The sequence below is a fragment of the Drosophila sechellia genome, chromosome 3L (genome assembly GCF_004382195.2).
Source record: "Drosophila sechellia strain sech25 chromosome 3L, ASM438219v1, whole genome shotgun sequence".
Taxonomy (NCBI): domain Eukaryota; kingdom Metazoa; phylum Arthropoda; class Insecta; order Diptera; family Drosophilidae; genus Drosophila; species Drosophila sechellia.
This window is the reverse complement of record NC_045951.1, coordinates 19,936,291-19,961,876: the sequence shown is the minus strand read 5'-3', so window position 1 is coordinate 19,961,876 and position 25,586 is coordinate 19,936,291. Positions and strand designations below refer to the sequence as shown.

At 42.5% G+C, this 25,586-nt stretch overlaps 5 protein-coding genes, 2 long non-coding RNA genes and 3 other non-coding genes across 13 annotated transcripts; 3 read left to right on the top strand and 7 right to left on the bottom strand.

The window, feature by feature from the left end:
• Positions 1-56: 56 nt before the first annotated feature.
• LOC6616316 (L-threonine 3-dehydrogenase, mitochondrial) lies at positions 57-2,712 on the bottom strand. Its single transcript, XM_002040640.2, has 6 exons — positions 2,502-2,712; positions 1,678-1,927; positions 1,407-1,533; positions 1,200-1,347; positions 579-684; positions 57-518 (listed from the first exon to the last, which is right to left on the bottom strand). The coding sequence occupies exons 1-6, from the start codon at positions 2,653-2,655 to the stop codon at positions 200-202; spliced, it is 1,104 nt and encodes a 367-aa protein (XP_002040676.1). The 5' UTR covers positions 2,656-2,712; the 3' UTR covers positions 57-199.
• A 1,034-nt stretch (positions 2,713-3,746) lies between these two features.
• Positions 3,747-4,949, top strand: LOC116801088 (ectin). Of its 2 annotated transcripts, none has more exons than XM_032718674.1 (4): positions 3,747-3,823; positions 4,120-4,248; positions 4,310-4,611; positions 4,671-4,949. In XM_032718674.1, exons 1-4 carry the CDS (start codon positions 3,800-3,802, stop codon positions 4,903-4,905), a joined length of 690 nt encoding a protein of 229 aa, XP_032574565.1. In that variant the 5' UTR covers positions 3,747-3,799; the 3' UTR covers positions 4,906-4,949. The 2 variants fall into 2 exon arrangements, with proteins under 2 accessions (XP_032574565.1, XP_032574564.1); XM_032718673.1 differs by lacking the exon at positions 3,747-3,823 and adding an exon at positions 3,965-4,062.
• A 197-nt stretch (positions 4,950-5,146) lies between these two features.
• Positions 5,147-14,669, top strand: LOC6616314 (protein artichoke). Its single transcript, XM_002040638.2, has 5 exons — positions 5,147-5,619; positions 9,792-9,984; positions 10,045-12,544; positions 12,604-12,727; positions 12,778-14,669. Exons 2-5 carry the CDS (start codon positions 9,857-9,859, stop codon positions 14,631-14,633), a joined length of 4,608 nt encoding a protein of 1,535 aa, XP_002040674.1. The 5' UTR covers positions 5,147-5,619; positions 9,792-9,856; the 3' UTR covers positions 14,634-14,669.
• On the bottom strand, positions 7,632-8,913 carry LOC6616315 (lipase 3). Its single transcript, XM_032718099.1, is given in 3 exon segments — positions 7,632-8,063; positions 8,143-8,801; positions 8,804-8,913. Coding segments are annotated over 3 exon segments (1,149 nt in total). The 5' UTR covers positions 8,907-8,913; the 3' UTR covers positions 7,632-7,676.
• Positions 14,650-16,551, bottom strand: LOC116801000. Its single transcript, XR_004361711.1, has 6 exons — positions 16,537-16,551; positions 16,086-16,386; positions 15,454-15,514; positions 15,204-15,264; positions 14,949-15,017; positions 14,650-14,761 (listed from the first exon to the last, which is right to left on the bottom strand). It is a non-coding gene; the product is annotated as an uncharacterized LOC116801000 (long non-coding RNA).
• LOC6616313 lies at positions 14,827-14,914 on the bottom strand. The gene has a single exon (XR_048647.2). It is a non-coding gene; the product is annotated as a small nucleolar RNA Me18S-Um1356 (small nucleolar RNA).
• On the bottom strand, positions 15,084-15,169 carry LOC6616312. Its single transcript, XR_048646.2, has one exon. It is a non-coding gene; the product is annotated as a small nucleolar RNA Me18S-Um1356 (small nucleolar RNA).
• LOC6616311 lies at positions 15,327-15,412 on the bottom strand. Its single transcript, XR_048645.2, has one exon. It is a non-coding gene; the product is annotated as a small nucleolar RNA Me18S-Um1356 (small nucleolar RNA).
• A 211-nt stretch (positions 16,552-16,762) lies between the features above and the next one.
• Positions 16,763-19,095, top strand: LOC6616309. 2 transcript variants are annotated; one of them, XM_032718100.1, is made up of 3 exons: positions 16,763-16,948; positions 17,026-17,750; positions 18,351-19,095. In XM_032718100.1, exons 2-3 carry the CDS (start codon positions 17,050-17,052, stop codon positions 18,796-18,798), a joined length of 1,149 nt encoding a protein of 382 aa, XP_032573991.1. In that variant the 5' UTR covers positions 16,763-16,948; positions 17,026-17,049; the 3' UTR covers positions 18,799-19,095. The 2 variants fall into 2 exon arrangements, with proteins under 2 accessions (XP_032573991.1, XP_002040673.1); XM_002040637.2 differs by having other exon boundaries at positions 16,763-16,952.
• LOC6616308 lies at positions 19,026-20,791 on the bottom strand. 2 transcript variants are annotated; one of them, XR_004361710.1, is made up of 3 exons: positions 20,776-20,791; positions 19,927-20,052; positions 19,026-19,337 (listed from the first exon to the last, which is right to left on the bottom strand). It is a non-coding gene; the product is annotated as an uncharacterized LOC6616308 (long non-coding RNA). The 2 variants fall into 2 exon arrangements; XR_004361709.1 differs by lacking the exon at positions 20,776-20,791 and adding an exon at positions 20,118-20,133.
• Positions 20,792-25,586: the final 4,795 nt, after the last annotated feature.

The window sequence follows — 25,586 nt, the reverse complement described above, 5'->3', positions numbered from 1 at the left end:
CCGTATGGCGAAGAACTTTAACAATTCTTCTTCAAGATGAAATGATCCAATAGTTATCCTTTCCAATAAATGCCTTACTGTATTTTAAAAGGTAAAATGCTACAGTGGTTTGTGTTGCTATTCACTAGATAAATGCAGGTTTAAATGCGTTTGGATTTCATTACTTAGCAATACTAGATGCGGTTCATCGATCCACGTTTTAGATCTGCAGAGTCTGCTGCTCCGGCTGCACATTGATGTAGTTATCCTGCACGTCCTTGATCATGAAGTCCACCAGGTTGACCAGGTCGTACTTGTGCTGCCAGTTCCAGTCGCGCCGCGCATCGGAGTCATCGAATACCTGCGGCCAGGCGTCCGCGATCAACTGGCGGCTATCCGGCTTGTAGGTCACGTGCAGATTGGGCACGTGCCTGCCCAGCTGGGCGAACAGCTCCTCGGGAGTGAAGGACATGGCGGTCACGTTGTAGACGCGGCGCTTCAGCTGCTCGTTGGGAGCACGCATGAACTCCAGGAGCGCCCTAGTTAGATAGATCATTATTAACAAGAAAATAATTTGTTGCAATGCACTAGTTACTCACCGCAAACAATCTTCAATGTACATCATGGGCAGTCTTGTGTCAGGACGCAGGTAGCAGGTGTACTTTCCATTGCGCAGTGCTTCATGGAACACGGCCACAGCGTAATCTGAAAGGGGAAACAAATAAGTTAAATCTTAAATGTTAAAACAGGACTTGTTTTTGGTACTTTAGAAATGAGTTTAAAGCTGCAGAAATGATTCGATTTACGGTGCGTATACGTGATTTTATAAGAATGCAATGGCATTAAAACAAATTAGATTTCCCTAAAGTGTAATAAGCATTATGATTGCAATCATGAGTGAAAGCTTTGTAGAGACTTTGCTGAGACCTTAGACCATCTTTAAGTTAATCAGTTCAATCAAAGAGCAGTTAATATGGGTCACCAGGTTTGCGGCTATCCATTAAAACGAGTAGCATTATGTACGAATTATGGCCATTGTCATGCTCTTTGATTATCATAAACTATCTTCAATTGGAGCATTTATGATACGAAATTGGGTTAAATAAAGCTTGAAGTGCGCTCGACGACACGACTTCGGCGGGAAAAGTATCTCGCAGATATTTCCACGCAGATTGATGTGCTTGAGTCTCCACAGATATGATCGGTGCTTAAATACATACCTGTGGTGCCGCCGCCCGGCGGATCACTGGAAATCACTCCGGGGAAGCGCAGGCATCTGAAGTCCAGTCCAAACTTGTGGTAGTAGTATTCGCCAATCAGCTCGGCGTGCACCTTGGAAACGCCGTAAATGGTGCGCGGCCGTTGGATCTGCGGAAATGGGTGCATAGTATCGAACAAACTTCTGGCTTCGGAAGTGGTGGACCTACCGTAACATTCGGCGTGGGATTGCGCGGACTGTCGGGCCCGAAGGCTCCGATTGTGCTTGGTACGAAGATGCGGAGCTTATACTGCTTCGCCAGCTCGATGACGTTGTGGACACCCTCGATGTTGACCCTGCGATGGGGGATTCATATTACATACAATTAAAATGGTATAAGGGGCATTATGCAATAGTTACTTGGGAGTAGTTACTTGGAAGGAATGTAGGATATGGTTTGCTTATAATGATTGTAACTAGAGATAACTAAGATATCCTACCTCACAGCCAGTGGAACATTTTGCTCCCCCACCGCACTCAGCAGCGCCGAGAAGTGGATAAGCCAGTCGATGCGATGGTCCACCACGATCTTCTGGAGACCCTTGAAGTCCAGGATGTCGGCAAAAATGTAGGGACCATTCTCCAGAACCGACTGACTGGGCTTTATTATGTCCGAGAGGATCACGTTGTGGCTGCCATACTGCGTCCGCAGAAGTTTGGCGCACTCGATACCCAACTGGCCCAAGCCCCCTGAAAGAAATCAAGATTTTATTGAAAGTGAATCTACAATACATATTGTAGCATTCTTTCAGGCTTCAAACTTCACGGGACAGCATTTTGTTAAATAAAACGTATTTAAACGAATTAAAATAGGAAAATAAGAATATCCATGTACAGATATAAAATCACCACATTAGCATTTGTTTACTTATTTTGAATTAGCAAGCAAGGATCTCAATCCTAGTTATACAGAATAGATTCTTTAATGTAGCTATTACTTCGCAGCACTTGAAGTGTTAAATAATTCGTTGATTTGCTTAGATCTTAAAGTAAAATAAAAAAATGTATCATAATTTAAATATTATAGTATATGCTTGTAGTTATATTTGCTAACACCATCACTGATAACTATGAAACACAGATACTAGTAAGTTCGCAACGTATGTAAAACTTCGAAAAACTTTTAAAAAATATTCAAAAACGTGTTTGGATTGTGGAATGTCTTTTAGTTAAGCGTGTCCACTATATGCTAAAATGATAAATTTGTTGCGATCGGCCTTGGACGCGGTTAAATTTAGCAGATCCACGTGGCGCGGCGACTGACCTGTGATGAGAATTTTGGGAGGCCTACTCTCGCGAGGAACCTGGTGGAACGCGCGACGCTGGACGAGCTGGCTGGCGATCGGGGTGATCCTGGGCAGCGGAATGGGACTGGCAACTGGGGCCAGAGCCAGGCTGGCGAGGCATTTGCGAAACATTTTGCGGACTGGTCTCTCGATTCGCGACGAGCGCTGCCAGCGAGCTGCGATTTTGAACTGATTTCGAAATTTGCGAAATGTTTTCCACCAGGCCCTCAACATTAGCACCTTATTTCCGCTATATACATACATATATATATCGCCTGAGCACTCGGATCCCGTCGGCTCCAATCGTCTCGTCTGGTCGCTTAGTTACTTAGACAATTGGGTTAGTGAGTGTTAGTTGGCAGCCAGTCAAATTCATTATGATATGAGGACTGGGCATGGGTATGGAAGTGGGACTTGTCGCCATGGCGCACCGATTTTGTTTGGGGCCCCGGCGAGATTCAATAAAAACGAAAGCAAATTATATGGAGGAGGCCCGCCAATTGACAACAACAACAGCAACAGTGGCAGTCGCCTCAGTTGGGTGGCTTTCCTTTTCGGCGGCGGGGCATGTCTAAATCTGTGCAAATACATCATATATGCACACATGTCTCGTTGGACGGGCGGTTATGTAATCTACAGGGTGCACTTTAGCTGGGTTCTCGGACAGGCCCCTCTTTTCAAGGGGGCCAATCCAGGTGGTGAGTGTGTGCAACGACTCGAATACTCTTTACCCATCAATAGAACTGCCATAAAGCTACTCCAGCCCAAGAAAGTCTTTCTAATAGTTAAAAGTTTAATACAGAACTTCATAGATAGCTTCAACTAAATAAGACTAAATAATTACTGGAGTTCTACAGCAAATGGATCGTGAAACTTAAATAACCTAAACAGTGTTAGATAGTCCCAACATACCATGGATACTAAAACCTAACATCACACCATAGAAAGAGAAAGAGAATCGTACGATCTTAATGATAAACGATCCCTTCATGTGCCGCAAATCGAATTAACCTTGGATGGAATCCAGTGCGAATTTCAGTTTCGCTGACCTGAACTGAACTGAAATCCCTGGGCGGGGGTCAGTCTGGAATGGATTTCAATTAGCGGTTAAGACATGCTAATCCGAACCTAAATCGAACACGTGGAGTGACCGACCAGATAGTAAAGTGCAATGAATCGGCACTGGGCGAGATGACCGACTAGTTTCCGTAGTGGTCTTATCGTCTGGTGGCAGTGGGGTGCAAAGATGGCCCTGACAACTGCATGACGCATATAGATGGATTGGATTGGGGAACATTTAGTAAATATTATGCTTATAGAACTAAAAATATTATTATATTATTGTGCCTGACACGAGAAAAACAATAACAGCTGAAAATTTCACTTTTCTTCTTGAACCTATTCCGCAATATTTTCAGTCTAAGCTTTTTCTTTTCTGTTTTTTGAGGCACAAACTTGACAGTTTTGAAAATCTAGTCAAAATACATTGTGCATTAAACGTAATACATGCTGCTTTTTCTGTTTTTTCTTGCTTTTAGGGTAATTTAAAACATAATAAATATAAACAAAATATAACAATTATGCCACTTCTAACAGCCTTGCTTGGGATACAATGTCATTAGGAGCGAAATGTACGAGGCCCACAATAGCCACCGTAGGACTTGGTTAGTTCCGGAGCTCATAGAATCGGATGATCTCTCCAAGGACGCTGAAGAGTATGCAATGGTATGAATGACTAGTACTCTAATTCATTTTCACAGATAAATTGAAAAATAATCACACACAGCATTTGTCTACCTTAAATATTCCGGATCAAATATTATACGAGACAGCTAAAGAAAGAAACGTTCGAGTGGATCACCTGGACTATCCCTTATCGGAGCCGGATAATGAATTCTATACGGAGAATATTTGTGAATTTATAAAAAATGAGTGTATTTACTACTGGGCTACTGAGGGAGCAAAATCCTATGCCATAGAAAAGGAGCGCAGGACAGAAGTCGAACAATCATTGGCTGACAAATTCTCGGCCATCACGTGGAAATCGACGAGAGAAATGGGTGTTGGATGGGCACCAAAAGATCGATCGTGAGTAATGTGTGCATCATTTTCCGGCGTCACTGGCAATCAAAAAATACATTTTTCAGAAAAAGGGGCGGACGAAAGATATTGGTAGTGAGGTACAACCCAGCAGGAAACCTGCCCGGAGAGTACGAAAAAAATATAGAAGAGCCCAAATTCTTAGAATACTTCGAAATGCCAACAAGAGAAGACCCCGATAGATGGCGCAATGGTTCGGCTAGATTACGTTATGGTTTAGTAGATTTGCAAATTTGTATTTACTTATTCGTCCTAACCCTTCGCTTTATAAGAAAAGCATAAAGATCTTATAAAAGTTTGCATGTAAAAATCATAATTGAGTAAAAATTGTCATGTTTATCACATTATATGCCGAAATTAGCACTCGGCCTTTGTTTCCACCGTGATTTCCTGTCATAATTTTCATAATTTTACTTGCGATTTCATTAAAATGCTGACTCCAAGCCTCTCTGAACGCCGGCTGTGCCGAACCCTCGAGCTTGAGGGAAGAGCGACCTCTGATCCGTGGTCACAGACCGCCACACTCGAGTTCCATAATGGAGCCCACTCTTCGGCGAGAATCAGCCAAGTGTGGCGCCCAACGTGGAATCCAACTCCCATATGGCCAAGGCAGGAAGCTCCGCTCAAGCCGACATTTCTGGTAGAAATCTTGAGTAATCTGCTGGGCTGTTACTTAGTTCGAGAAACAGTTTTCGCGTGCATTCCAAACGAGACGGTTCGACTTAAAGAAATCGCGGAGAACTCACTAAAGTCCATGCTGAATGAATTTCAAGTGTTGGCGGTTAATTGAATAAAAACGCCTTGGGAAAAGCAAAAGTGCTTTCGAAAGTGAAGTTAATTAAATTAAGAAAACAAACCAAGGGGCTTCAGAAGTTATTCCCGAAAAGTAAAAGCTGTAGTTTTGCAACTGCATTGCAAGTGAAGTGCCTGAATTTGCTGTAAATCGGATTAATAGCACGACGAGGAGGAATATCTCTTGGATTAATTTGCAATTGAGTGAGTCAAATGGTGACGAATATCGCTTAATCGCTTATTGATATCTATTAAAAACTATTTTCAATTACAACGAGAATGTACTGGAATTGTTAAATTTAAATGTTATGGTACTTAGTACCTCTTAATCGTAAAAATATAGTAAAAGGTAACTAAATGTTTCTAGTATTAGTGTTGAATACCGTGCTAGAAAGGTTGCTTCTCTTGGCGTTCGATCCATTAAACTGAATACTTAACCCACATCTCGATTCCAAATCTACATTTCCCCAAGAACCGTTCGATGTAGAACTAAACAGTTACTTAATTAGGGGAGTTTGAGGGGACCGAATAGAAATCAGAGCAGGTGAAATTGTCGCTATAGCCAAAGTCTGGGGGAAAATGGCGATGGCGATGGGGATGGGGACAGGAGGCGGGGGCGGTGCCTTCACTTAGTGTGACTTCAAGCCGTGCAATGCAAGAAATTACACACAGCAGTACGGATACAGAGAGATACAGATACTGGCAACACTGGTGCGGAGTCAGCCAAAGATGCAGATACTCCGAACAATGATGAAAACGACAATAATTTCAAGGTTCGTTTGATGTAAACTGCGCTGCGCATGCGTAGAAACGGCGCCAGAAGATAGAGCCAAAACCGAAGTTGAATCGGCGGTTAGCGTTTCACTACAGTCCGATGTTTTGCAGCTGCTGCTTCTCCGGTTTCCTACTGCTTCTGTTTTTTGTTAAATGATTACAAAATTTTCGTTGAAAAGCCATGTTACGCTTCTTGGCGCAAAGAGTTTCTTTTTTTTCGGCCCGAGTTGCGCAGTTGCATGTGAGGGTGGTATGAGTGTGGCGATGCCATGGAAAGGTATAATGTCTATAAGTTATGAAGACGCGACGACGAGTCTTTTGGAGCTATTGCACAAGACATTGTTCGAATAACTTCCTGTCGTACGACCCAACTCACCTGTTTTGCGATTTATGAGCCGTTAGAAGCGCATCTTCTGCAACGAACAACATTTTCAGCCAGCGAGCTTATGTAATAGCAAGAGAGGTCCTCGACTATCGTATACCCATTACTCAGCTATGGGGATGAAGATATGCAAAAAGAAATTGACAAAACAAATGATAGCTTAAAATGAATCAAAAACTTTTTTTGAGACTGTTTTTAAGCGGTTTGTAGGCCTAATCTATAAGTTTTGATTTAATAGTTCCAAAGATTTCTACGTTCATACTTATCAAAAAACATCTATATATATATTGTGTCACAATAGCATTCTTCCCACGTTTCAAGCTTGAAAACAAATAAACACAAATATTTCGAATGAATATGTAAATTCAATTAAATAATTAATGAATTAGGTAATTGCATGTAGTACACAAAATGATTCTAAACTTATTATGCTCACTGTAAATAAGTTTGAGTATCATTAATCGTTAATCTAAAGTGTAGAACAGCCATGATTTGATTACCAGTTAAAATCTCCAACCAACGACGATAAGAACCAATATTAAATGGAATTTATTTGAGTTTAACACCTGGCACAGAGAATTTTAATACCTTAAAAAAGAAATCAAATCTCAACCGATTTAAACCGAATCAATGGGAACTTTAAATCAATTCGAACTTATTTTAACGAACAAATCGCATTAATCGGAGTGCAAATTTGTATAAACAAAAGGGTACTTGCTAATAGGCAATCAATTTTAGACAAGACCCAGACAGTTGAAGAAGTGATTAGTACCTGACAGAAGAGCCTTATGATATCTAATCGACTAAAACCATCTAATAAATTCAAATGAATAATTGTTCTATACTTTTTATTGGAACTTGCTTATTTGCCTGTCCACTTTACAAGATAAGATTCCTAAACGAGATGCACTTCTTCATTGTTTTCGGGTGTTTTTCCATGGGCAGGCTATATTAATTTTATTATTTGAAGGTTAATTTTAGGCAATACAATATCTCATTCTTTGGCTTGTCATTGGCTTGGACACTTGAATCCCCCCAATAAATCCGTATCCGGAAAACTATGAGTTGGAAAAGGTGCATTACGGGTTCTTTTATTGGCCGATTTCTAGCGACCTTCGTAGGTGTTAATGCGTTCGATGATCGGATCGTTGATCAGCTCCTTCATGTTCTTGGCAATGATGAAGTCCAAGTGGTTGAAGCTCTGGACGGGCACACGGTAGTCCTCCGTCAGGTGCGGGAAGTTCTCCACCAGGGTATTGACGTCTTCGGGTCCGCAAAGGGCATCGTTGTTGCTGGAGTACAAGTGGGTGGGTGCGACGATCTTGCTGAGATCGTAATCTGGAGGCAGATCCTGGCCGTACAGCTCGTTGTTCTTCTTGGTGCCCCAGTCGTACTGGCGGAACTTGAGGGACTTCCACAGCTGCAGGAAGTGGATGCCCTGGTTGCTGGAGGATCCAGCCGGATGGGTCTCGATCAGAACGTTCATGGAGCTCTGAAAGTACATATTAAATGTCCAATTATGACTTCTACGATATGGAATAAAGTGAGGTTTATATATCGATCCTACTCACCGCATTGGAATTAACGTATCCGCCATTGGCGAACATGATGAAGGCGTTGTTGCAGATCGAGTTGGACAGATGGCAACCGTTGTCGACCAATCGGTTAACCAGGTTGTTGTGCGGGATCAGTTCGGTGTCCACCAGCAATTGGTTCCAGATGCCACCGGGCGTACCCACCAGGGGACCCAGGGCATTGAAGATGAAGGAGGTTCCGTGCTCGAAGAAGGCACATGGAGCCAGCAAATGTCCGGACTTAATGAGGGCATTGTACTCCGGTCGCTCGGAGAGCATCACTAGGTACACGGTGGTTCCTTGCGAGTGTCCGGCGTAGTGTATCTGATCGAAGCCGGTATCCGCCAGGATGTAGTCGATCATGGCGGGGATGTCGATGGTGCCGATCTCATGCCAGTCGAAGTGCCAGAACTTGTGGCTGTTCAGCGAGATGAGGACGTTGTTTCGCGAGTATATATTACCACGGGCATTGCCCAGCCACACATCGTATCCGGCATCCGCGAGCAGGTAGGCCAGGGAGTTGTCCGGTCCGGAGGACAGCCAGCAGTCCGAGTTACTGAACAATCCGTGCTGCAGCAGGATTGGCGGTCGCTTCTCGTTCTGGTTCTTCAGCTTGTGGGAGTAGGGGATGCGGAACAGGGTCAGCACATAGCCTCTCTCTCGTCCGACTTGACGATCTCGCTCAGACAATAGTCCGACTTCTCGGCGAGGGCTAGACCCGCCACCAAACTGAACAGTAGCGCGTAGACGATTGGATTCATTGTGGGCAATCGAGTTTGCTGGCTAACTGGCCGTGGGGCCTTCTTTATATAGCCCCTTCTTATCTGCTGGTCGAAACAGGCACCTGGTTAACATCTGATTTATGGGGATACCCTACACTTAAAAACACTTTAAAAATTGGTAGTAGTACCTCTTATTTGCCTATAATTGAGCTTTAGTTAAAAAAGTTTAGATTTAATAGAAACAAGAAACTACAATCGACTATCAGATACCTCTCACTTAGTTAGTGGCAGTGTGTGGATCATCTTCAATCTTGCAAAAATGAAAATACTTTTAAATTGCAATTGAAGGTACATTTGTAAAACAAATAAATAAACTAAAAAGAAGACTTTATTTTATTTTTCCAGATCTTATAGTTTCCGAGTGCTAGACTCTGCGAGCTATTCTTATCAATAATAATATAATACAATATATACTTTCAAGAATCGGAAGCACTTTTTTCTACCTGTAACATAATTTTCTATGGGCATACAAATTTCCCTAGAGAAGATAGATAAAAGTATAGTTATACTTTGTTAACCTAATAATATTATTTTGCCAAATTTAATATTTAATAAATTATACAAATATTGTCTTGTCTAAAGTTCGGCGGAACCTTATACCACAAACAATAATAATTTATTTTTAATTCAATCTATTCCACTGGCTAAAAGTGATGAATATACGACTATAGAGTTTTCCTAGAGCATATGACGTTTGTTTTCAATTTTGGTTCTTTGGTTTCTATTTTTGAATGTTATTTATTATGGATTTCCCGATCAGTTTGCTTACTTTAATGTGTGAAATCATTTAAAATTACTTATAAATCTAAACTAAATAAAGATAATAGGGTGGTAAACTATTTGACATACTTATACTCGCAACAGATATGCGCCGAGTTGGCCAAAAGGAAGACGCTTCACCCACAAAACCTATGGTCTAGCCGATTGCCATGATGTTACTGCCCATCTTCCTTCTACTTTGCATTGGGATAAATTTGATTAGAGCCGAAAGTTGTCCTCCATCACAGGCTATTTTACCCTGCCGCTGTTCTTTACGAGGAAAGGAGATACAGATATGGTGAGTGGCTACATTTTATGATCTTCAAACCTGGAAAATGATGTATCTTTTTGCATACAGGTGCTCGCACAGCAATCTGCCGCAGATCATGGACGGCCTAAAGGCAGTGGAACGAAACATCAAGGGCAGGATCGATGAGCTGGTCCTGGAGAACAACCAATTGCCGGCACTGCCAGGACGCTTTTTCGGCAGCCTGCAGATAGTTCGGCTCATGCTGCGCCACAATAGCATCGAAAGAGTGTCCAATGGATGGCTAAATGAGCTGGAGAACGGCCTGGTGGAGATCTTCGTGGTGGAACCTCAGCTGCGCAGCATTCCAGCGGAGAGCCTGAACGGGATGATCAACATGCTGGCCATTACCATTCAGAGCGAGGAACTGAAGCACTTGCCCGACTTCTCCGGACTGCTCAGTCTGACCTATCTCAGTGTCCAAACGGGGGCTCTCCAGGAGTTGCCCTCCCATCTCTTCAGGCATCTACCCAAATTGCAGCACATACATATAACAGGCGGATCAGGCCTCACCCGGCTGGAAGCCGGTCTTTTCGATGGATTGATCTCCCTGAAGAATCTGGATCTATCGCACAATGGTCTCAACTGGATTCATTTGCGTGCCCTGTCCAGATTACCCAATTTGGTTAGCCTCAAACTGTCCCACAATCAAATCAGTGACGTTGGCATGGTGGGTCGCATTGTCAAGGATCTGGAGCATCTGAAGAAACTACGACTGGACAATAATCTCATCACTGTCATTGAGGATGGCTCCTTTGTGGATCTGCCCAATCTTTCCGAGCTTCATTTGAACGATAACAGGATTACAGAACTGCAATATGGAGCCTTTTTGCGCACCCCTCAACTGAAAACCATATATCTGCAGAACAATCTCATCCGGCGGATCCATCCGGAATCCCTGCTTCAGGCCAGTGGAAGTGGCGTGGAGGCGGTTCACATGTACAACAATGAAATTGGTCATGTGGAGGCTTTGAGGGCATTGTTGGATGCCCTGCCTAGGCTCCGCTATCTGGACATGAGTGGTAATCTTCTGAGCGAACTTCCCTATGGAGCTCTTCGTGGTCATGGAACTTTGGAGCAACTGCATCTGAACCATAATCATCTGAGGCTCATTGAAAGGGATGCACTGATGGCCATGCCTGCTTTGAGGGAACTTCGGATGAGAAATAACAGTCTATCCTCGGACTTACCGCTACCGTTTTGGAACCTTCCTGGATTGAAGGGACTCGATCTGGCCCAGAATCAGTTTGCTAGGGTGGACTCACAGTTGCTGGCGGGACTTCCATCATTGAGACGTCTGGATCTGAGCGAGAATGGACTGATCGAATTGGCACCCAATAGTTTTCGTCACAATCCCCTGCTCGAAACGCTCAATATATCCTCCAATGAGCTGACCAAAATCCACTCTTCCACCCTAATCCATTTGGAGAGGCTCTTTGAGGTGGATGCCAGCTATAATCAGCTTAAGTCTGTGATTGCAGGACTGCCCAGGATTGTGGAGCGCATCTCGCTGAAGGGCAATCAAATTACATCGCTACCAGCAGCAGCTAGCAAGGATTTGCAATTGCCCAACCTGCGAATGCTGGATCTCAGCCAGAATCGAATAGAGCAGCTGCCCAGACATGGCTTTCAAGGGGCAATGGAACTGAGAGTCTTGAGTCTGGCGCAAAACGAGTTGCGCCAGCTGGAGGACACCTCCTTCATAGGGATTCAACGTCTGGAGCTATTGCATTTGCAAGAAAATCAACTGGGCGAAGCGGATGAGCGGGCTCTACTGCCCCTCGCCGAACTTAGGAATCTGAATCTTCAGTCCAACAAACTGGAAGCCATCACGGATAATTTCTTTTCGAATAACAGCAGACTGGAGCAGCTAGATCTGTCTAGGAATCTCATACGGAGCATCTCACCAACGGCTTTCGATACGCAAAGATCACTCGAGTATCTGGATCTCTCTGGCAATGCCCTCCTGGATATATCGGTGGGTTTGGGTAATTTGAACAACCTGCGGGACATCGATCTGAGCTATAATCAAATATCCCGAATCCAATCCGATGTGATCGGTGGCTGGCGAAATGTGGTGGAGATCCGTTTGTCCAACAATCTCATTGTGGAACTGCAGCAGGGCACTTTCCGAAATCTTCCCAAGCTGCAGTATCTCGATCTCAGCAGCAATGAGATCCGAAATGTGGAGCCTGGCGCACTCAAAGGACTCGATGAACTGCAGGAATTCGTCCTGGCAGACAATAAGCTGGTGGAGCTAAAGGATCATGTCTTCGAGGAGCTGCCCAGCCTGCTGGCATCCCACTTTCAGTACAACAAGTTGCGCTACATCTCGCCGGAAAGCTTCCACAACGCCAATTCGCTGGTCTTCTTGAATCTGTCCAACAATCATTTCCGGAACATGGAAAACATAGGTCTGCGAAGCATGCGGAACCTGGAAGTTTTGGATCTGTCCACCAATGGTGTCAAGCTGGTGACCACGATGCCGTTGAAGGCGCTGAACTGGTTGGTGGAGCTTAAAATGGATAACAATCAGATATGCCGCATTCAGGTGAGGTCATCAAAAGCTATAAATTGGATTTATTTCAATTCATTCACTTTTATATACAGGGTTCTCCATTTGAGACAATGCCCCGTTTGCGAGTCCTCTCCATGCGGAATAACCAGCTAAGGAGCATCAAGGAACGTACCTTCCGGAACGTCCGGGGAAACATTGCCATCTTGGACGTGGATGGTAAGTACTTTAGAGAACAGGAAACACGGCATTTACATTTTTAAACGCAGGAAATCCGATTGACTGCAACTGTGACATGCAATGGCTTTCGGTTTGGCTGCAGGAGACGAACTTTCCGTATCCGGGACCCAAATGCCAGGATGGACGCCTACTACGGTCGGCCCGCATGGAAAGGAGTCTCTGCGTGGGTGCGGATATCTATGGCAACGAACGCACCGATGGCAACCAGTTGCCACTGCTCAATGAGCACGGGGATGTCTTCCAGCGGGATTTGCCCGACGATTTCAACGATGAGTGTGAGGCGGGCGAGGCAACCAGACTGCCAGGCGATCGACCGCTGGTGGGCGAGAGCGAGTACTTCTACGATCAGTATGTGGACGCCACCGAGGCGCCAGATACCACCCACTCTGCGATCAGTACTTCGCAGCGACCAAAGCCGACTCCCACGATAAACAGCAATATAGATCTGAACAATACTATACTCCATACGAAGTACTTCAATCGCAAACCCCAGCCGGGATCTGGATCGCCTTTTACCTTCTTCGGATATCCCTTGCCCAGTGTAAGCTTGGGCAGATTCTTCGGTTTCGGAGATCGAGGGCGAAAGCAACGAACGGATAGCAATGATGAGATGCCAGCCACCCACCGCATGGCCCACATCAGTCTGCCAAGTGGGCGTGGCAAAACAAGGATGTATCAGCCGAATAGTGCAGAGTTCGAAAAATACCTCAAGGATCAGCAGAAGCAGGAGAAGCAAAACATAGCCAGGAATCGTTATGTGGACACAGATTCCACCACTTCATCCATGGAGGATGCACTGAGTAATGAGAGTGGTAGTGCCGCCACCACAGTGGGTGTCTTTCGCACCACCTTTCGTGAGCCATCGAGCATCGAGCGCGGCGGCTTCCGTCCCATCGTTCCAGCCCATGTCGGTGGTTTTATGCCTGTCCATGATCCTCAACAGCGGCGTGGTTTAGTTGAGGTGGTGAATATCACGGGAAAACCGTCGGAAATGATCCAAGGCATAGGTCAGAGAAAGTTTATCCCCATATCTGCTCAGGCACGACCTAAGCCAACCAAAAGCAGTGGCGAAAGTTCAGAGTCTGCTACTTACGAAGTCACGGAGACCACGCCCGATATAACCACCACAACGCCTTTGATACACAGGATCACCACCACCAGTACAACGAAAGCATCTACAACAACAAGGAGTACCACAACCACCAGTACCACACAGGTTACTCCTGCTGAAAGTGATGTCTCATCCAGCAGTGAGCTGGATTCCCAGTACGATGACGAAGATCTGGAGGCGCAATCTGTGACCCTGCTTAGACCTCCTCCTCTCGTGCAAACGACGACGGCAGAGACGATTCTTTTGATTCCCCCGGCTGAAGAGCATGTGGCGCAGATAAAGAGTCGTTCCTGGGTGACCACCACAACACCCCAGAGTCCGAGTGTTAATCAAGTTACTTTAGCTCGTCCAACGAGCACAGTACCACCACCGCCACCAGCTTCTCCTCCTTTACGAGGTGGAGGACGCTCCACCATTACCAAGGTCTACACGCCGTATCAGCAGCAAGTGGCTCAGCCCACGGCAGAGGAGTATCAGAGAACCACGCCCAGTGGTGATAACGAGGGCGTGGCCAGCGAGCATCAACTCACGGCTAATGCCCAAAAACGCACGGAACTGGAGCTCCTTCAGGTTGATCGTGTGGATCGCAAGGACGGCATGGATTGGTACTACGAAAGCTTCAAGAAGAAACGAGACTTCAATGGTGGAGCTGCGGTGCGGAAAACTGCCCACAAGGAGGTGTTCTACGACGGAGTAGCTGCGTCGTCCAGCTGGAATCGATTGCACAAGGAGATTCTCTTTCTAAGCTTGTTATTGTTGTGGAGAGCGTGTTGAATAGTTTTTAAAGCTATTTAATTTAGACAGTTGAAATATTTTATTTTGTACACATAAATAAAGAATTTATTTTATATATAATGAAGTACTTTGTTAAAAGATTGCGATTTAGCACCTGGGGAGACCACCTGAAAAGTCGAAAAGAAAAACTTGATAAGTAATCTATTTACAATTAACCATAACTAAATAATGTAAATTTTTAATCAGATGGTGATGCATGTTAAAAAGATTTCAACATAGTTTCTCTGAGTTTGGTATGAAGTTGTCATCAAGAAAGGATTTAAAATATAAATCTAATATTTCACATTTCATTACCTTTTAGGTTTTTCTAGACGAATCAGTAGAAAACCTTGTGAAAGATGATATTTTCATAGTTTAGATTTCCTGAAAATTATAAGAGAGAAAATAAGTTAATAAATGGCCATTATTGCCTTACAATTTAATTAAATGATTTATATTCAGATGGTGATGCATGTTAAAAGGATTTCAACATAATTTCTCTGATTTGAGTATGAAGTTGTCATCAATTAAGTAAGGAGTGAGTAACAATTTAATTTAGTGAGAAATTACCTTTTCACTGTTTCAATCAAATTTCAGTTTTGGATAAGTATTCCAATACCTCGCAATATTCCTGTAAAATATACAAAATCTGTTTAATTATACAAATACTATTAAACATAAACTTATTTTCAATGTTTTATTCAGATGGTGATGCATGTTAAAAAGATTTCAACATTATTTCTCTGCTTTGGGTATGAAGTTGTCATCAATTTGGGAATTTAAAAAATTTGTGCTGAAGTGGTGCGGAGGATTATATTACCTCTTAAGGGAGATCAACGAATGATTAGATTGAATTCCAGGCCCCGGGCTGTTTTCAATGCCTATAAAGATAAAAAAAAAGTGTTACATTTGTAAAATTATAAAACATATTGAGTCATTAAAAACCCAAGCAGATAGTGGTGCTCGTTAGCTTTGAATTTTTGCATTTAATATCATAAGATAAATTTGTCTAGTATTACGATTTGCAAACAAAATTGGTGACCTGGTTTTAAATCAATCGTATTCCATTACATATTTAAGTAAGAAGTTGAAATTTAAAAAAACGATATCTTCGTTCAACAATTGTTTTTTTCTAGAGTTTTTATAATTGGGAAAAAAACAGATTTTCATTTCTTCGTCTATATATACGGAATAGTCAAGCACACTGAGTAATTACGTGGACTGCTCTTCACATTTATAATTTATCACCATGTAATTAAGCACATAATTTAAAATTTGTCTTATTTAACCCAACTTTAACCAAATATTAATATAATGGTTAATGACAAATGTGAATATGCTGTTTTATTAGCTTTAATCTCATTTTTACCAATTTTGTAACAAGATGTATGCATTGGGTGGAAACTTATAATGAGTTGTTTAATAACCCAATAGTATTTGTTGTAAACTCACCCTAGAATATTTCTAAGTGTCTCCAGGTGTCTCACATTGCACCACGTGGAAATGGTGATCCATTCAAATTATCGTGCTGATGCCGTATGTGTATCATTTTATTACATTGATCATAATATCAGTTTTTAAAAGATACAAGCCCATAACCTGAGCATTGCATGCATTAAATATTATAGCAATAGGTTTCATTTTATTTTAGTTTTAACAACTAGAAGCGCGCCGACGACTTTACCAAACGAAATTCGGATAGAAAGAAGGCAGAAGGTTGCCGGATGTCCACTTAGTTGCCGGTGTTTTGGGGCTGCCAGACATTTTGGTTGTGTATCGGTAAAATCAAGAAAATTATTATTATTAAACATGTACATAAATTAACGTCTTTCTTCAAAATAAACATATAACATATGATGTAAATGGAACAATACTATAAAATAATACTGCAATGTTCACTTACTAATTAATTGAATACACAAGAAGTCTCATTCTATAAGCATAACTCTTAACTCATTCTATAAACGTGCACATAAACATGCACTGAGTTCCAATTAAACTAGTTGTGCAACTAAACTTGAAGTGAAATAATCAACTTTCAACTGCACATATACCAACTATTTAGAGGGTAATAAAGTGCGTGACTATATCGGTTCTCGAGCGATACCATCGTAAAAGAACGCCCATCTCCAGAGCGCGCTGCCACCTTGAGCGAATTGGCGCAATTTAAACAAAAATAAGGAAAAAGTTACAGTTGTTGCCGAGGTAGGGACGCTAAAGGACAAACCACAAGAAATCCAAGTGTCAGGAAGATCCACTAGATCCATCCACGTCGAGATAGTTAGGTCTGCTGCGAAGAGTAGCGAAGCATCCAAGTGGGTACGTCAGGTGCAGGGCGTCGTGAAAATGTTTATACAAGACTGATGCGTATGCGATTTGTGTTTTTCAACAGTCCGCGTCGCAATTCGGATTCGCAATGACGACCCCGCTGCAGACACGAATGGCGCTGGCCGAGATTCCCGACCGCCTGGAGGCGTTGCGTATGGCCAACACACCGACGAACTCCAATCGTCGGACTCCGGATGAGCCGACTCCGGCGGCCATCATAAACACACCGAATGCTAACGGAGGACTGGGACTGCGGGTGGACAACGATGTGAACGTGGTGCAGGCCCAGGACTTTGTCTTCTCGCCACTACCCTCGCCAGATGAGCTTGTCATTCGGCAGCGTGGTCGCCGGCGCTTTACCACAACATTTTCGCCAGATAAGGTCAACGGAGGTGGTGGAGCAGGAGGAGGTGCCAGCGGTGGTTCCTCAATGCGTAGTCCTTTCCAGCGCACGCCTACCAAGAACTTTCAACTAACAAGCGGCATGATCCTGCGCAGCTCCCCTCGCAAACGCCTGACTATGGGCAGCACTCCGCCAGAGCCCACACCAATGGATACCTACTCGCCCATCAAGATGGCCACCACCAAGCAACTTTGGCCGGGAACGCCAATAGTAAAGAAGCTGAAACTGGAGGATAGACCTGTGGGGCAGACGAACAAAGATGCGACGCTATCATCCCTGTTGCAGGGTCTATCGCAGGAGCAACTAATCGATTTGATCATGAATAACATCAAAAGTGCCAGTGATGAGGGAGAGATACGAACGCAGCTGCCCACGCCAGACATAAGGTACGTTTACCCTGCAGTTAAATTTGGTTCGGAAATTTGCGACCATATAAAGTATATATATTCAGGATCCGTATCAACAAGCTAGTCTCGATTTAGATATGTCCGTCTGTTTCTACACAAACTAGTCTCTCAGTATTAAAGCTATCTGTATGAAACTTTAGGTATACAAAATCGTATAAACAATCGGTCAACGATATGATATATGTATCTGAAATAGAAAACGTCAGAAAATGAAAAATATAGTTGGTTTTTTTGATTGTAAAGTATTTTTACTTGGCGTCCCTAGAAACAATCAAAACAACTAATTGAAAATAATAGAATATGCTAGTTTATGATAGTAAAGGGTTTTTATTTTAAATATATAAATACAGCAGGGAATGTAAGATTCGGCTTCCGGAAGTTACGTACTTTATTGCTGCAATGTATCCTGCTTTTAAAATGAACTTAAGAAAACTGGTACAAAGGTTATAAAAAGGTCAAAGCAACGTCAAGCTTAATAATCTCATGAGAAAAGGATAGTGCCTTTTTAAAAACCCAGAAATTATAAACCACCAAGCAAACAATCAGATACATAATTGTTCGTTTGTATCTTGCTTACAGCGCTTTGGAGCAGGAGCTGCACCATGCTAAGCGGCTCATCTTCAAGTCCCTTCCCACCTCCCGACTGTGCAAGAAAACCGATGCGGCGGCCTACTCCAAGGCGTCGATGCATCTAAACGAATTTAAGCGGGTGCTGCAATCGCAGGCCAAGCGCCTGCACGACTCCACTCACTGGGACGCCCTGGTGGACTACGTATCCATGGCCTGGCAGTGCGTGGCTAGTACGCCCAACTGGGAGAGCCATGCCCACAATGCGGTTCGCCGGCAATGCTTCAAGCTGTTGGCGTGCTCCTGCTATGCGGCCATTAAGCACGGCGGAATGCGATTGGGGCAGCTGCGACTGGAGACACTGGAACGCAATTTGCGCGAATGGTCCAAGGACTATGAGGACGTGCTGTCCTGCGTGAACGCCCTGCAGCGTACGCTTAACAGCCGTAGCAGCCTGTAAACACTGTGGAGACTATAGACTTTTAAGGCCGACTTGCTGAACTTGAGGTTTAGTGGACCGAATTTAGTGTGTAAGGCGAAACTTAGCCAGTAAGCGTACGATATTTGGCGCAGCACGTGTTATAAAATATTTTTTAATTTGTTCCTCGACATGTTGTCCTATTTAAAATGCACGCAAGGAGTTACTTCATTATTTAGTGATCTAAGCCACACGCTAACTAAAGTCTGTTAGCATTATAAACGTGTATTTATTAACGCTTAAATATATGCTTAGCAAGTAAGTTTGATTACCACTGGACATTTGTTGAACTAAGTACACTTATTTGAATGCTACTACGACTAGATCCTACTTCCCTATGACTGACTTCATGCTGTACAACAAGGTTTCTCACATGGTGACTTCCATTTCTTAGCTTTGGCAAAATATTCGCCTCCTTCGTCGGCAGCTGAGTATACTGAATGCGGAAAGCAGGTTTAATATCAGCAGCACCAACACATTTGGCACGTGCTGGCCACGAGAACTGCCGGAAATGTGTCGCCCTGGAAGTAGAGAAAGAAAGGTGCAGATTAACTTGTGTTCCCTCGGCTGAGTAAAATGAATATATTCACTGGAAAACGGTTGCTACTTGTTGATGCCGCTTTTCACATATTTATTTATGAGCGCGCTCCCATTTAGCCAAAGTGTTATGTTTATTATGAGAATCTACTCGAAAATTTCTTGCTATAAACTACTCACAACGATAATATACAACGAAGGCTAATTGCCCTTTCGGATTTATAGCTTGCCATATATCGATGTTGTACTATATGATTTAGAACGCGCTTTTGACGCCCAACAGAAAATTTGGTGTGAGCGATTTCAATTAGCATTATAAACTAAATATAATTAGCATGGTTCGATTTTCTGCCAGCGAATGATATTGACGAGATCTCTCTGGCATTTTTTTCTGCCTTGTGTATATTTATCGAAGGCGCCGTGTGGAAACTGAATATAATCGGGGAAGTATGTTTACGTTATTAAATTAGCATTGCTTTGTTAATCCCTCCTTTCTCATGTGTGAGTGGCATGGGCATTTAGCACGGATATATTCGTGCTACCAGATGCGAAGATATTGTATCTCGTACTTACACTTCTTGATCCAGATCTCAGCACAGCAGCACTCCTTGACCTGGACGAATGTGAAGCAGGATTCCACGGAGGAGGTGTGCACCTTCTGATCCGCGAAGCACACGTGCGGCACATAGGGCAGACCCTCTGTAAAAAGCAAAACATTTCAAAATTAGTTGCTAATAATACACATCCATCAGTTTTCCACTCACAAAACTAATATAGTCAATAAATGGTTGGAAAATCAGCACAATATTTAGAATATTCAATGTGTGCCCCCGTTTTGGAATCGAGTGCCTAACTATTTATAATAGAAACCACTTAATTTAAATACACAATTTATGGAACTTTTCGCTTTGAGTAGAAACGGAAATCAATAAAACAGAATATGTTTATTGGGAGCTGCGCGCACGAAAAGGCCACAATAATTTTCAAGAAAATATAAACTGCGGCGAGTGACTAAATATGAGCGGCATTGTTTTTCGATCGGATCATAGCATGTGTCTGTATTATTTTCCATTTGTTTATAGTTGCTCATTTGTTTATAAAACTCAACGTGTTGAATTTTATGAAGTTCGACGTGAACATTTTCAGGAACATAGAATAGAAAAAGAAAATAGGCAGTTGTTGTTGTTGTTGCTGGTGCGTGTCGCAGATATTTATGCAATTATAAAATTATTAACTAATGTAAACAGACACGGACAGCGTGTAATATGTTGGGTCAATTCAGTGACTGCCCCGGCAATTGTTAATAATCTTTAGCGACCGGCGACTGACAAGCCGAGGACAATGGGGTAACAATTCAAATCGACAGATTGTTCAAAAAGATACTTAAAGTGAGATTGATTATACTAGGGTTGAGATACATACATATGTACATGTGATTATCAAGGAAAATCAAAGCGATTACTTTCAAAGCAGCAATTGTTGTGGCTCACATTTCATAATTAATTCAATTATGAACGGATTGGTGGGTATAAAAAATAACACCGAAATAGGCTTTAGATATTCGCACTGGGAGCTATAAGCGGCACCTAAAATTGCCCATCGGGATTGGTATGGCCGCCCACCCAGTCGCCAGAACAGGTGTTTCCATTGTTATTTCAGGCACGTTCCTCATCGACTGGATTTGTTGCCGGTAGTGGGAATTGCCTATGGCATACTAAAAAATATCGGTAGTTGCGCAGAATTGTTCAGTCAGTAAGTAGTATTGTCTTATTACATCAATGATCAGATACTTGCAAGTAGTCAGAGCATTTGCTTTTTGATATGATAAGAAATTCAAGACCCTTTCGTGCGAATTATAAACTTATATTTATATATATATTTACTGATACCCAACTTAAGCTCAAAGCAAACCGATAAGAATCTGACATATTACTTATCTTGTGTCAATTAGAACACCAATTCAATATTGTGTTTCCAAGAACTCGGTAGATAAACGACTTTTATTGGCCTACAATGCAGCGTAATGCACAAAATCCCAGTAAAGTGAAATTAAAAAATTAAATGCAGCGAGTGGCGCACACAAAACAGTTTCGATTCGAAGGGGCGAGTGGCTGCATTCGAAAAGGAAACCTACAGGGGCATGGAAAACTGCGCGCCTTGAGGAAAATCATTCAAGTGTGGACAACCCAAGCGGCGAACCCAGAAAAATGCCCCACCAAGGCGGAATGCACATCGACAAGTCGAAAATTTGAACAAACAAAAAAAAAACCAAAGAATTATAAACTGACACTTGGACAGAGGAATGCCACAGTAATCGCAGTACAGTGGATGTCAGTCAGGAAATAATTTTCGATTCTAAGAACGAATTTAAATGCACTGCCTTATGTTGCAGAAAAGGATCACAGTGAGCATTTTGGCAATGCACACATCTATTTTCTTATAAAATATATTGAAATACAAGATACATCTTGGTGGTTTCAATTTAATATGAATCTAAATCGGGCTAAAAGTCAATTTTAAATGTGAAGTTTCTGTTTTCCCTGGCAGGCTCCACTGTAGTGGCTGCAGTCGAGCCAATGAAGCGTGTCGCCGCATCAGAGTGCGGTTCGATCAGTGGACCAGACTTAACAACTTCCGTGCCGCATCACGTGCCGCGTGGCAGGGGAACAATAAGTATCTGCCACCTCTGCGATCCGTGGGATACTTATGTGGCTTTTACTCGGTTGCAACTGTTGCGTCATCGGAGTTATTAGTCGTATGCCCAGTGATTTGCGTGAGTGCGGCTTGTTAAGGGCCCAAAATTAGCTAATTGGGCTCTTTAGTGAGTTGCCGCTGGCACTGCGTTGCAAGTGGGTTAGTGGCACGTCTCCGCTTCGTGTGTTTACTGTGGGAGTCTGCTGCTGCTGCACATGCTTTTTGTTTATTATTTTCTTAGCGCCATCTGCGCAGACTCATGCGCAAGTCATAAATATCGAAACTTAAGAACTTAAACAGGAGTGTTCTGTAGAAACTGTTCTTCGCAGAAATCAACTTCACCGGACCAACATTTAGTGCTGGTGGGAGAGAGTTGCTCGATATATGAACGTTGGCTGTTTTTTCCTCTTGTTTGAGAGCATTGGTAAGCCTGCGTGTGGCTATCTTAAGCATGTGCTTAGTAATTGGTGATCTATTAGACTGCCAATCCTTCGTAGGCGTCGTTTATCTAATACCAGCCGCTCGATTTCGCGATTAGTTTTGATGTAGTTTGGTTTTGCATACGTCACTGGCGGGGTTGAAGCCTTTGCAGCCGAGACTAAAATGTTTTCAAGAGTTTCCGTTGACTTGTCTATATCCTCCTTTGAAGATAATGCCGTCGTTAGTTCTATGTGTGAACAGACATACTTTTGATACCTTGGCCAGTTTGTTCTAAAATTTGTGAGTCTATACGGTGGGTCGACGATGTGGGGCGAGTTAGCATATTTAGAAAAACAGGTGAGTGATCTGATGATAAATCTGCTAGTGCTTCGGCGGTGACCATGTTGCGGGGACATGTTTAGTAATTGCAAAATCGATCAGGTCTGGGATTTTTCTTGGGTCTGCTGGCCAGTATGTAGGCTTACCCGGGATACATAGTCTAGCTTGTTTCTGGCTTCGTAAGCGCATTGTACAATTGCTTACCCTTTGGCGACACAAGTCGAGATCCCCAATGGGTGTGCTTGGCGTTATAGTCACCCGCTGCGATGAACCTGTCACCTAGTGTGTTAAAGAATTCCATGAATTGATCCTCAGAGATTGGAAAGCGCGGTGGGCAGTAGACTGCGGCTAGAGTCGTTGAACCATTGTTGAGTTGTAAGGCTATGGACGTAGATTGTAAGTAGTTTTTGTCAAAATTGTTTAAGTGGTGGTGTTTTATGCGATTTCTGATGAGTATTCCAGTGCCTCCATGAGCTTTACCATCTGGATGATTTGTACCATAGAACAAGTATCCTGGTATATGAAAATTGTTTTTATTTGTGAGGTGCGTTTCTGATAGTAGCATTACGTCGATGTTTTTTTCGTAAATGAACTGTGTGAGCTCTTGTGTATGCCGTGAAACGCCATTTGCGTTCCACAGAGATATCCGTAGGGAAGCCATTATGGGGATTTTGAAGATACAAGAAGTTGAATCAGGATATTTTGGTTTTTCATGAGCTCTTGCAAAGTATTTTGCATGAACGTCATGAAGTCTTTCATGCTTTGCTGTAGGGATAGCATCATAGCTTCGATGCCACTTTGTTGTGTTTGTTGGATGTTTGTCGGTGTATGTTCGGAATGAGCAGTTCTTGTCGGTGGGCGGGCACTTCTAGTCCGGATTTTAGGGCGCTAGCGAAAGAAATTGTTGGAGTAGTGTTTGGGACAGTTAGGGTGGTTGAAGAATCGGTTGCGGTGAGTAGAAATTGACTTTGTTGTATGTATGTGGAAAAGATACAAAAAAAAAAGGCTCTTAAAACTAAGATATAGTTATCACTTGGCCGATGGATTTTGCCTTTTTGGACTAACTAAATTTTGAACAGCATTTTGGGAATATCTCTAAGGATTTAATTAAATAAATAAATGCACTGTTAATTAATATTTTTAAATATTAATTGTTACACTGTTTTGTAAAGTTGATTAACACTTATAGCAAACTAATTGCATTTTACTTTGTGATAACGTTTTCCTTAGTTATTTCACTGTTGGACAATCTAATTTGAAATAAACAATTTCCACATATCCACAAATTATTGCACAAAACCTCCGCTTTCATCTCTCATTTATTTCATGCTGATTAGTTGCTTTCAAATTTCGTTGATATTTTTTTTCCACAAAAATGCCTGGTATTTTCGGGACTAATTTATTAAGTAGCGCGCCGACGACGACTCACTCAACGCATCCCATAAATTAAAGTTACAAATATCACACACGCACGTGAGGAGGCGGAGTGCACAGATACTTTTTGGTATTTGTCCCAACGCCGCGATGGTTTTCGCATCAAGATCGACGGGCACACGTCCGATTCCCAGCCCATGCAAAAACGTTCTAAGCGGCTCGCACTGAACTTCTCCACCGCGCAGCGCGGCGCACAGTGGGAAGTACCCCTTTTTAAAATATTGATTGTATAAATAAAAAACCATTTCATTATTGATACATATACTTAGTGCGAGCCTCTCCTTTTTTTCTACCATTAATTTTGATTCGTTATTCAAAACAAATATGGTATTTACCAGTGTGCTTAATACACCTTTGAATCAATTTTATTATGAGATGTGCAACACTCATGTTTAAGAAATTGATGCAACAGTCGTTTAAGAACACTTTTCCAAAATCTAGATTGTTGTTTTGACAAAAACGTACTTTATTATACATTCATTTAATATGTAGAGACAGCTCTCTTTTTTTTTCTACTTGTATGTATGTACCTTTATTTTTTATGCTTGTTTCAGAACAAATACCACTGTGCCGTGGCAGCAGAATGAACATTCGCTTCGTGTAGCTTAAGTACATCACTGTTACGAATAGTTGAAAGCCCAAAGACTAGAATACCAATTGCACTTGCACTTATAGTTAGGTAGATTTAACCTAATCTCGTATTAAATAGGTACTTTATCTGCATTTATCTTATATTTGAAGCCAGTAGAAGTGTTGAATCGGCTTCATTTACACTTTAATAATAACCGAGCATGATGTGAATCATTAGGGTGATACCCTAATAAACTACACTTTATGTCAGGCCATCAACAGGCATTTAATCAAATTCCCTTAAATAAGACGCCTCTTTATAAGCCCCAGTAATTTGTTCAAAATGAAGCGTAACCATTTCCATCTCCCCCCACCAAAAATCATAAATAAACAAACACCAAACATACATACCTTGGCATACCGAACAAACAATATCTGACACACTGAAATATTTTTATAATTTATGCCCACCTAAATGCCCCGCAACCTAGGCAAATATACATACACATACATATATATGCGGTGAAAATTTCTCGGGGCTTCATAATTTTGTGTTTTAAAAATAATATGAGGAAGTTTTGCTCGGGTTCCTACTCGAATCTTTTGTTTATTTGTACAACTGCAACCTGCTATGTGCCAATGCTGTGCGCCATCCCAGAATCGTAAATCTCCCCGGCTAAACCGTGCCAGATCTTGTTTTATAGACCTTACTCTCTAGCGCTAGCCGGACTATTAAATTCTGCTCATGGGCTCAGGACGCGTGGGCGTTTATTGTA